This window comes from Rhinopithecus bieti, unplaced genomic scaffold, assembly GCF_001698545.2.
Source record: "Rhinopithecus bieti isolate Rb0 unplaced genomic scaffold, ASM169854v2 scaffold_80299, whole genome shotgun sequence".
In the NCBI taxonomy this organism is placed as follows: Eukaryota; Metazoa; Chordata; class Mammalia; order Primates; family Cercopithecidae; genus Rhinopithecus; species Rhinopithecus bieti.
In genome coordinates this window covers 215,045-226,687 of record NW_016829764.1, presented here as the reverse complement: position 1 = coordinate 226,687, position 11,643 = coordinate 215,045, and the positions used below count along the sequence as shown (strand labels likewise).

Genomic DNA, 11,643 nt, shown 5'->3' with positions numbered 1-11,643 from the left:
TGGCCTAGCTTCTGCTCTGCATCTGCCCTGCAGGCTGCCATTACCATGAGAACACATGGGTTTAATAAGAAGGAACAGGGCTTTCATTGACAGAGGTCAGCACAATATACAATATAGACACAGACACATATACAGTCAACACACATACAATGTTTTCCTATCACAAGCCTCCTGATGCACCTGCCCTCCATCCTGGCTGCTTTCTGTCTTGCATGGGCGGATGGGGGGAGGGAAGATATATATTACATGCTGGCCTGCCCACCCAGTAGGGCCTGATACCAGCAGGAACCTGTTTACAGGTATCTGAGGCCAGATACCAGTGGCCTTGCAGCATGCTGAAGGTCAGGGCCCTTCCAGTGCCCCGAGAGAGGCCTGGTTGAGTGGGCTAGTATCCCTTTTTCTGTACCTGACCAAGCCGTCCTTCCTAACTTACTGTAAGCCTTTGTGGAGAGGAAACCATGACAGCAGCAAACACGTCCATGATGGTGCTTGCTTCCTCCCTCCTCACCACCCCCTTTCACAGACAGGGAGACGGAGGCAAACCCAGGTTTACGGTTAAGAGTGGTAGATGTACGATGTTGCTGACCAGGGCCCACAGAGGCTGCAGTGACTGGTGAGATGGACCCCGCGGCCCATCCTGCCTGCCACCCGGTGGGATCCGACTGGGCCAGGTGGGCACTCGCTTTTGCCTCCCTTACCCACACTCACACTCTCCATGCAGGGAGGACTTGATGGTGGCAGTGGTGCGTGGGCCCAACTGCTGGACTGGGATGGGACTCACCTGGGCCCAGAGAGGCCATGCTGGGGGTAGCTTCAGGCCTGTGTGGCCGGGGAGGCCCAGGGTCCTTGGACGGGTCCAGGGTGGAAGCTGATGCTGAGGGAGGGCAGGTGATAACAGTTGTGGCAGCAGCTAGTGCAGGGCGAGGCTTGGTGTGAGCATCACTGGGCCGCTGGGCAGAGTCAGCTGGTACAGGGTCAGGGGCTGTGGGTGCCACTGTCACAGGAAAGAAATTCTCTCGGCTGTCTTTCGGGTGTTTTGGAGTGGTGGGGGTATCCCCCGAGGCCTGTGGGGACAAATGAGAGGTAAAAAAGGCTGGCAAGGCAGCCCTGAGCCCATGCTGCTCTGCCCGTCAGCCCACCAGTGCTGTCCCACAGGACACCCTGTGTGCCTGGGGCTGCCAGCACTGCCCATACGACACCACTGAGCCCCCACAATGCTGCCAACAAGGTCCATCAGAGAGGCACCCCATCAGGATCCTGCTGATGCTAGGACACAGCTGGGGACCCAGAACCCCTCCCTGGGAGGATGTCCAGGCCATACTGGTGGGGACTCAGTAGAAGGACCTCCAGCTGGCCTTGCCCTCACATCATAGGGTGCCAGTCTGGGAGGAGTATATCCAGCAGGACCCTAGGCACAGGAGCAGCTCCCAACCCAGGGAATGCAGGAACAGGTGGTCAGTCTTGGAGGGTGACTTCCTAAGGGCCACTCATTGGACAGTCCTGAGGGAGGTAGTAGGATGCTGCAAGAGTTTCCTTCCTGGGCTTGATACCACAGCCCACTGTGACCTACTGCCACAGCACCCAGTGCTGCCCCCAGCTTGGCCTCTCCCTTGCAGCCTGGCCTTGGCAGCTGCTTCCACCATGGGCCTTCGATTTCCAGGTGAGCCAGGCCCTAAGGCCCTCCGAGTCTTCAACCACGCAGTTCCCTCTTCCATGAGGCCCTTTTGGGGCTCTTTTCACAGGGCTACTTTTGCTGCCACTCCCAGCCAGCCCTTCTGGGACAGGTGTGAAGGCTCCAGTGCCCTGATAGCATGTCTTGAGGTGATGTGAGGTAGCCCTGAGGCAGCCTCTCACAGCTGAGCAGAGGGGCTGGGCCCATCCTTCAGCCCTCCCCAGCACCAGGCCAACTGTACTGTAGGAGCTGGCTCACATAGGGCTGGCTGGCAGCACCCCCACCCCCTCGAGTGTGGGAGAGTCACACGCCTGCAGGTGGATACCTCAGTGCATGGGGGCGGGCAGTCTGCTACCACCGATGATCCCGTCTCTTCTGACGTTGGTTTTGCTAAAATGCCCTGTTCCCCAATTCCATATGGTTCAGGACGGGCCCCTATGGACTCTGCTACATACTGGGTGTCTGGGATGTGCCCCAGGCTAGTGCTCTGGGGCCCAGCCTTGTCCTGTGGCAGGGCGGGGCAGGAGGACAGACCTGTCTCTCTGGCCCTGAGGGCCTGCGGCGGTGCCAGTGGTGTTGTGGCAGCCTAGTTGGCAGCATGAGCAGACATGCTGGAGAAAGGTGAGTGCAGTGTCCCTGTCCTCGCTCAGGAGCGGGCCTCAGCCGTGGGCACTGAGCCTCTAATTATTTCAGAGCACCCTCCAGGCGGGTTCAGGGCTGCCATGGCAACCAGGACATGCCGTGAGCAAAATGGACACTCCCTGAGGGGCGGCAGCTGTGGGCTCTGATGGCAGGAAATGGGCCTCCAAAATTGGGCTTGAGGGAGGAGAGGACCAGAGGATGGCAGCCAGCCCCCACAGTGCCATCTTCTCTGGGACCAGGGTAAGAATCCTGGGTAGGAAATGCAATTAGAGGGCCCACGGCAGATACCAAGGCACCCCCACCGCACCACCAGGGTCTGGGAAGCAGGCAGGTAGGTCTGAGGGTCATTAGGGCCTCCTCCCCACCACTCTCCTCCACACCCTGGGAGGGGACTGCTGGGGCCTGGCCTGGCGTCACCCAGCAGCAGGTAACCTGAAAGGTAAGGACCTGGGTCCCCTTGCTCTGGCCACCCCCATAACCCAGGCTGTGTCTTCCAAGGTCTCTGACGGAAACTTCTGCCCACCCAGCCCTCAGGGGCCCTGATATGCATGTCCTTGGCAAAATGGGGTCTGGCCCTGCCCTGAGTCCTGCCAGCTCAGCAGCCCTTTCTTCTCACACTATGGTGTGGGGTTGTGGGGGGGTTTCCTGTGTGGGTCTATCTTTTAAGAACATCAAAAGCAGAAACAGCCCTCCTGTCTCCTGAGTGGTCAGCACTCACATGTCCACCTGCTTCACCTGGGCCAGTGGAGGAGGCATGGCACCCCGGTGGACCTGGGCCTGGGCCTGCGCCCAGCACTGGGGCCCAGGCAGCTGTGCTATGCACTCTGCCCAGCTGGACAATGAAATAGTGGGGACTGCTGGGGGTTGGGGCACTCCCTGCCAAGGACTCTGGCCCTTAGCTGGGGACCAGGCCCACCTACTCCCCACAGCATGCCCTGTCTGGCCCACAGCCTGCTTGGTCAAAGCTGAACCTCCCAGGCTTCCGCTGACGTAACAGCCCAGGCAGGTGGTGGGGGCCCGAGGCCCCATTCCACTGAGAGGAAGCCTGTCTGCACCCCAAAGGCAGCTACCAGCCCTCTGCTAGGGGACCTGGAACAAAGGGACCTGGGGCGACGCTACCCAGGGCATCGGGCCACCCCTGGGGATAAGAGGCTGCACCTACTCAAATGGCATGCCACCAACCCTCTGGCTTGGAGGCTTATGTTTTAGAGCACACCTGCTCTCTCTGCCTGCCATGTCTGCCCCTCCCTGCCTCATCATCTCACTGAGATCTGATCCCACCCCTCCCACTTCTTCGGTCATGGAGACCCCACCCCAACTCATAGCCAGACCCTGCCCACTGGCTTCAAGCTGGACTTCTACCATGGAGACTTCTCTCCTCCAGACCCAGCCCCTTACCCGCTCCTGCTCAAGCCCTTTCCAGCCTCATCACTTCTCAAAAACAGCCCTGGCCCCTGGGTTCCCATATCCATCAGGCCCCCATCCTCACTGCCCTGGCATTGCTGACCAGCTGGCCCCTGGGAACACTCTCCTTCCTGGCTACTTCCCTGTCCTGCCCAAGTCTCTTCTCTGTGCCTGTGACCTGGCCAAGGTCCTTGGCCCCGCCTGTGCCTTCTCCTGGCCTCTGATGGCTTCAGGGGCACTTACCCCAGGTCTCTGGCCTGGACTGCCCCTCCAGGTGGGGGCCCCTGACCTTCCTGACCACTTGGCCTCTCTCTCTTAAAAGAGTCTCAGACTCAACACAAACCCAATCTCAACCCTGGCTTGGGGGTCCTCCCAGGAGGGGCCTCCCCCACTCCCTACTCTCTGCCATATCTTGGACCCTGCTCCAGTCCTGGCCTGGCCCCTGAACCAACCCCTTCTTCCCCACTCAGGAGCGTTGCTACCTTGCTTTCTCCCTGCTTAATAAACTCCAGGACTCCTGTCTACCCTCTCTTAGGACACCTTGCTCCCTACATGCCCTCCCCTCGTGGAGGGGGGGGTCCCTGTATAGGCTGCATCTCCACCTTTACCCAGCCACCTGGCTCCTAACCAGCCTGGCTCTAACATTGTTTCTTCTACTTCTGTTCCAGAAGGAATGACCTTCCCAGGTGAGGTCAGCTGGCTAGGGGTCATCCTCCTTGTTAGAGAAAAGGTGGCTGAGGTGAGGGGACCCCTCGGCATGTCTGAACTGGGGTCTGGGCCCTGTCAAGTTCCCGCCCACCACGGCCATGGGCTGGAGGCTCAGCTGACCCCTGCTCATCTCCCCTTGGCCCAAGCTGACCACCACAATAACAGTCCCAAAAGTGGACCTGTTTCTCAGCCTGCATCCTAGGGCCTTGACATGGAGCAGGCTCCGCAAGATGAGGCTGGCACAGGCTAAATTGGGCTTACCTGTCTCTGGGCGGCAGCCCCAAGATGGACCTGGCAGAACTTCACAGCCTGCTCCAGCGCAGCCTCCTCATCCACCTTAACAGCGGGATGCCAAAGGTCAGGGGGCCCAGGCCATGGTGGTTAGCCTCCCCCAGCCCTGTCTGTGTATGTAGCACGGACCAGCCTAGGTAGGGGGCATGCCCTGTGGCTCAGGTACCCCCCACCACCCCAGACTCTACTGAAGAGCCAGTTGTCCCCACTGCTGTCCACACCCGGACCCCTACCTCCCAGCTCTTCATGGGTAGCAGGGGCAGGTGTCCATCCATCTTCCAGGTGGGGGTGCCTGTTCAGGTGCCACAGCACCAGGTACTGCTGCCAGGACTAGACCCAGCCGTTCCTCTGAGCCCATCTGGCTATACCAAGTTCATTTCTATGGCTGAGTTACTTACTTACATCCTCACAAGCTGAAGCTGGCAGGCAGACTCAGGTCTCCCACCAAGACTTCAAATTCAGCTGAGGCTCAGCTGCTAGGGGATGAGGGGAGTCTTCTGAGCTAAAACCTGCCCCGTAAGTGGGCAGGATGGAGGGCCGTGATTAGAGTGGGAGAGGCCTTTTAGAATCCCAGGCCTGATGGAGATCGCCCCATGCTGTGTCAAGTGTGTCTGGAGATTCAGTGCCCAAGGTCCATACGATATGGGGCAGTTGGGGGTGGGTTGCATTGCAAACTGACATGATTAGAGAGAATACTGTATGTCAGGGATGGTCATCCCATCTTAGCCAGTCACTAAAGTTTTGGAGATTCTTCCTATGGGAATAATTTCAAACGGAGAAAAAGGAAAGTGCTTGATACATTAAAATAAAATGTTTTAAAAAAGAAGGCAAAATGAGAAGGGGATCTCTGGTCACTGCAGCCATCTTTAGATGACAGCCACAGAAGTCTTGAAGGAAATGCCCTAAGATGTGCCCAGAGGCCCGGCACTGCGGTGGGAGCAGCGGTCCAGACTCCCTGCGCTGGTTGTGATAAGGTTTCTGTGATAGGCTCTCACTTCCTTCCAGGCTGAATATCAACTTTTTAAAGCTCATTGCAACAGTGGGGAATGGGGTGGGAAGAACACCTAAAACCCAGCCCAAGGGGAGGCCCGGGAGACCCTCCTTGAGAACAGAAAGGCAAGAGTGGGGATGCTACCAGCACACAAGTGCCCCCAGGCCTCTGCCCGCCACCCACCTGCTTGATGAGCATGTAGGTCTCCGACATGATCCTCTCCACACGGCCAAGGTCGTAGGCCACGCCCTTCTGGCCCTGCTGCCACACACGGTAGGCGTCCAGTAGAAGTGTCTTGCCTGACTCCGTGTCCTCCAGGAGCTTCCTCTTGCGGCTGAGCCGGGGGAGCGGCTCCTCGGGGTGGCCTCCTGCCCTGGTCCCTATGGTGGTGGCAGGGGCGGAGGCTGGCTGGGCTGGGGTGAGCAGAGTGGGCTGCTGCCGGGCACTGATGCTCAGCTCCTCCAGGGACAGCTCAGTGGGCCGGCTTTCGGGGCCCCGGTCCCTTGGGGGACGACCTGGCAGCAGGGGTGGTGTCCGCTCCAAGTCTGAGTGGCGAATAGTGGCCTCACTCGTGTCCATGGGTTCAGTGGGCCCTGCCCGGGGGGTCTCCTTGTCCTTCCACTCCCCGCCTTGGTCTGCACTGTCTCCTGCATCCATGGCCACAGGCCGGTGGTTGAGGAGGCCCACTTTGCCCCCTGGCTCAGGCCCTGGCCCTGAGCCATCAGCCAGAGGGGGCTTCTTCGGCTGAGGGAGGCCCTCCTGGCCATCCTCAGGACTGGCCTTGTGTGAGACATCGGTGGTCATCCTGGCTCCGGGGAGGCCACAGACCTTGGGCCCTGGGCGTTCTGACCCCTACAAAGAAACCAAAGGTAAAATGCTGTGTCGTTGGTGTCTCCACTGCAATGAATCACCTCTGGGGGCTGGTGAGCCCAACCTGGGCCTCTCCCACCTGACATCTGTCTGGCTCTGGACATCCGCCAGCTGGCCAGGGCTGTGTCTCAATTATCAGAGAAGGATACTGGGCCCAGAGACCTGCCTGAGAAAGGCCTTCCCTCCTCTGCACCTCTGGCTGCCCTACCACACTCTCCCAGGTAGCAAGGGGCTGACGGGACTCTGGAGGTGGCACTGCTCCTGAATAACAGGCCTGGGTTCAGTTGGGACAGCATTGCCCAGCTCTCCTTTGACTCCATGATGTGACCTCTGGGCAGCACTGGGCATTTTATGGGATGGGACCTGCCCAGGTCCACCAAGCGTGTTTGCTGCAGAGCCAAGTCTTCCTGGCCCCTAAAGCATGAGGCCTGGGGTTGGGGGCTGGCAAGGATTCCTCCCCAACAGGCTCAGGCTGATCCCCTGCACCGAGCCACAGCCAGCCCTACCAGGCATAAGCTCTGGAGGCAGTCCTGGCTCAACTCCCAACAGCCCCACCTGCTAGGCTGGCTGCTTAACCTCCCTGGCCTCCTTCAGGTGCTCAGCTGTGAGAAGGAGGCACTGCTACATCAGCCTCGAGGCTGAAAAGGCACAAAGCACACACACGGTGTTCTCACAGGCCTTGGTCAGCCTGCCAGGAAGAGGTCTTGGGACCCCACCCTGGGTGGTGCACGCCCTTGGGGAGCTCAGTTTCGTGGAGTCACTACGGCGCTCACTAATCACCAAGTGCATCCATGCCTCACTGAATTCACGTGCACTCATTACCACAGCTGACCTTCCCTGCCTAGGCAAAGGCGGGATGGACGCTACCCCACAGATGGGGACCCTTAGGCACATCCTGCCTTGGGGTGTGCAAATGGTGGGATCCGGCCCACCACCTGGGAAGGGCTTGGAAGCGTGTTCATGGGCCGTGAAGGAGAGGGGGACACAGGTGGCATACCTCTGCGAGCTCGCTCAGTGTGTCTTCCAGCACCTTCACAGTGAGGATGAAGGCCCGCTGCGCCAGGACCTGGCGGTCAGCATCTCGAAGATACTTCCTGCGTCATACAGGGGTAGTCAGAGAGGATGGGAGGGCATCTGACACCATATAGCACTGCTGGATGGTGGTCACTGCTCATCCCTGCCTTGAGGATGCCTGTTGGTTCCTCAGTGTCCCAACTAACCACCTGTTGGGGCTGCTCCCCTAGAAGCTTCCCCTGAGCTCCCTCTATCCACAGAGCCAGTAGGCCTCTGACTGGCTCCAGCCTGTTGCCCTTGGGCCCTCTGCAGTGAGCCCACCCTGTGTGCTGTGCTCAGTGACAGCTGGGGAGGGCCTATAGCTGCTCCCTCAGGTCTGGCTCCAGGGTGTCCCAGGCCCCAGCTGGAGGCCCCTGAACTCCTGGCACATTGCCTGGCAAGCGAAGGTGAGACAGCCAAAGGGTCAGACAGTACAGGCATGGGAGGAGGCCCAGCCCAGCCAACGGCATGAGGCCTCCAGGCCAGGCCCATCTACATCTGAGCTGCATCTCTTCCAGGATCCCCCCAACATCCCCCATAAATGGCAGCTGTTAACAGATGGCTCTGTTGTCTGTCCTGCCCTCTCTGGCAGAGAGCTCCCTGTTTACCACTGAGGCCCAGGCACCCCTATCGCTCACCCCACTGTTACTGGCCTTTGTCTGGGGAACCATAGCTATCTTCTGAACATCTGTTTTCCCTACAACCTGACAGCACCCTGAGAGCCCTGAGTTGAGGGAAGCAGGAGAAAAGGAAAGGCTGGGTAGTCCAGAGGCTCAACGTGCAACCAGGATCAGTGGGGACAGCCTGTGTCTGCCCCAGGGTGCCTGGGGACGGGAAGTATTGCTTAGGTTCTAGTCACTGGGACAGAGAGGCCCCCAAGGAGAATGAAGAGCTGGTCCAGGCTCCCAGCCAGTGGTCCTCACAGCTGGGCCAGAGCGTGGAGAAGCTGCCTGGGGTGGGTGTGCCCCTGACCCACACAGCATGCCAGGCTGTGTCCAGGGTGGCTGCACTCACTTGCCCTGGTCTGGGGTTCGCTGAAGCATGGAGGACACCTTCAGCAGGGTGCTGTGGTCCCGCAGCTGGGCCAGCACCTTGAGCAGCAGCACGATGGAGCGGTTCATGTGCCAGGCAAAGCTGCCCGGCCGGTCAATCTCGTCCACGGGGATCCGCCAGATGCCCTGTGGGGTGGACGGCACAGGTGTGTGAGGCGGGTGGTTGCCCCAGGGGGGCGGTTCCCCACAAAGGGGCACCCTGTCTGGTGTCTCCACAGTGCCAAAGGAGACACTGCCCAGCCAGGGGCTTCTTGGACCCCTCTCACTGTCCCAAGGAGGACAGAAGTGCATCCCCACCCCCTTCCTCCTCATGAGTGGCAGCAAATGATCGACAGACCCACTGCTCTGCAGCCTCCTCTTTTGTATGGCTGCATCGCATATGTTTGCTGGACCTCTCCCCTACGGGACGCACTCAGCTGGAGCCTGTTCAAACATACGGACAGACAGTGAGAGGCCCAGTGTGTACACCTCCCTGCACAGGAGCTTACCCAGCCACCAGACCACTTGTTAGAGGTGGAACTGCTGAGTCAAAGCGGGCTGCAGGGAAGCTCTCGCAAGGCTCCTCCCTCACCCACTCCCTCCAGCAGTGCCCAGAGAATCATCTGCAGCTCCTGGGATGCCTGGGGTCCCCCTCCCTCTTCCCACTTCTTGCCATCCTGCCCCACTCCTCTGTGAAGGCTTAACCAGGACAAAGTTGACTTTGGGGAGCCCCCCGCATCATCTCCCTTGGCCCTTGCTCTACCTGCTGTGGCACTGGGCATCCCCTACCTATCACTAGCTCCAGGGTCTGGTTTGCTGCTGTGTCCTAGTGACCAGCATAGCATCTGACACCTACTCGGGGTCCAGGCAGGGTATAGGGAAAGTGCAGATGATGGAGGGAGTGAGTGATGAGAAAACAGGCATTAAGGAGGCCTATCTCTGGGCTGAGACCTCAGGGGCCTGGAATAAGTAAACTGGCTTCCAGATGGGTCCCTGCAGCCAACATGCTGAAGGAACAGCTGCCCATAATGGACCAAGGTTATGAGTGACATCGCTTTCTCCCTGGCATGGGGCCTGGCCCACATCATGCTGCAGTACAGGATTCTGGGGACCTGGACCCCCAGCTACAGGGACCTCTGCAGGATGTCTAGTTGGTGCCCCTCTCAGGGCCCTGTCCTTGTGGGTCCTTGCTGATTGTCCACAGTATCTGTACACATGTGTGGGCCCACCCTGCTCTAGCAGCCCTGGAAGGGAAGCCAGGGCACTGCCAGCCCTGAGCTGTTAAAGGTCTGAAAGGAGCTTAAAACTCGCAGCCATGAGCCCCTGTGGCCTCTACACTGGCTCCTGTTGTGACATGGAGGGTCCAACCCGGAGGCTGGGGGACTGTGTGGAGGCTGGCAGCCACCTTCTACCTCCTGGCAGTGCCTGAAAAGGACAAAACCAGGGTACTGAGGCTATCCACACCCAGGGCAGCAAATATCAACGCTGTATCTTCCTACCATGCAGACGTGGATCCTGAAGCAGCTTATGAAAAGACACCTGCTTTCCAACAGACAGGGTCTGCCTACAGTAGGTGCCACCGTGGGCACTGTCTCCTGGGTCTCCATTTGCTGCAGCAGTACGTCCCGCTGAAGACCCTCCCATCCCTGCACCTCCCAGGGCACCCAGACACCAATAGACATACCCGTGAGGACGGGTCTAGTTTGCATCACACACGCCAGCACAGTTTGGATCCCTATCTCCCTTCCATTTCCTTTCGTAACATAACACCGCTGATTTCAGAAAGGATGGAAGACCAAACAAATCAGGCAGTGAGTCCATGGAAAACCAGAGGGAACTATAGACACCGCCACTCGCTTGGCCACCGCCACGCTATCGTGATTCTCAAAACTTCCCCAGTCAGCCCTAAGAGGCTTGAAAGGCAGCATTTTACATTTGCATGTGCTCTGGTTTCATTTTGGCATCTTGCTTGGCCTTTTTCTGGTAACAGTGCACTGAAGGGCACGTTTCCCGGGCAGGGTCAGGCCAGCTAGTGTGCCCTTGTTCATCTCTTCACCGTATCTTCACTCACATGCCCCCGTATGGGGGCTCCTATCTTTATCTACCTTGCACTGGGCACTAGTCCCAGAAGCCCCTTCTGTTGTGGGCTTGTCCTTTCCCTGCCCCCAGGATTGGCCCCCTTGCCTGCTCAGCCAGGCCTGAGACCCACCCACCAGCCATGGGAATTCAGCCAGGATCCCAGTCAGGCTTCCCCTCCTAATGACAGCCTTTAGGAATAACCTCTCTTTCTCTGTGGCCTGGGGCGGTATGCAGATGGACATACATCCCAAAGGGTGGGGGGACTTCCTGTGGCCATGAGGCTGGCCTCCAGAGAAAGCTGGTCTGAAGAGTGAAGCTACCAGGCAGAGTTACGAGCCGGCAGGGTGGGAGCAAGCCAACTGGCTTTCTGCCTACACCAGGTGGAGCTGGGCTTCTGTGTTTGCAGCAAGAGACCCAATGAGAAGGATGATACCGGCAGCCCCAGAATGAGCTGGCCATGGCGGTTCCCCACAGAGCAGCAGTAGCCACAGCAGCCCTCTCCCTCCACTGTCCCTCTAACACCAGGCCTGTGGAGGGCTATGAAGCTCCTAGAGAACCAGGGTGCTGAGGATCTCCTGGAGTGGGACAGGTGCAAGGGACGGCCCCTGCTTCACCTGGTTTTCCTCACCATGGCCCACACAGGAGGAAGGGGGATGGCCAGGTTCCAACTGCAACAGCAGAAGCCCCACTGCATTCAGCCCAGGGGGCACATGTTCAGGCCTCAGGGATGGTGTGGAGAATGTGCCAGGGGTGAGCTCCGGTAAAGCTAAGCCAGGGCCAGAAAAGAAGGGCATGGGCAACAGTGACCAGGAGCTCTGGCTGAGGGCAGGTGGAGGGAGCCAGCACCAGGCCAACACCCCCATGGCATCTGAGGGAAAGGCAGAGGCAGGATCACAGACGGG

The 11,643-nt window shown here is 59.1% G+C and overlaps 1 protein-coding gene across 5 annotated transcripts in view; it reads right to left on the bottom strand.

Moving 5' to 3' along the window:
- Positions 1-265: 265 nt before the first annotated feature.
- Positions 266-11,643, bottom strand: part of CABIN1 (calcineurin binding protein 1) — a 165,215-nt gene continuing 153,837 nt past the window's right edge. For all 5 annotated transcript variants that reach the window (XM_017864917.1, XM_017864920.1, XM_017864916.1 and 2 more), the window contains exons 30-35: positions 8,646-8,809; positions 7,576-7,672; positions 5,892-6,560; positions 4,688-4,762; positions 782-1,064; positions 266-514 (exon numbers count right to left, since the gene is read on the bottom strand). In XM_017864917.1, the coding sequence (XP_017720406.1) occupies positions 294-514; positions 782-1,064; positions 4,688-4,762; positions 5,892-6,560; positions 7,576-7,672; positions 8,646-8,809 (1,509 nt within the window). In that variant the 3' untranslated portion in view covers positions 266-293. The remainder of the gene's footprint in view (positions 515-781; positions 1,065-4,687; positions 4,763-5,891; positions 6,561-7,575; positions 7,673-8,645; positions 8,810-11,643) is intronic.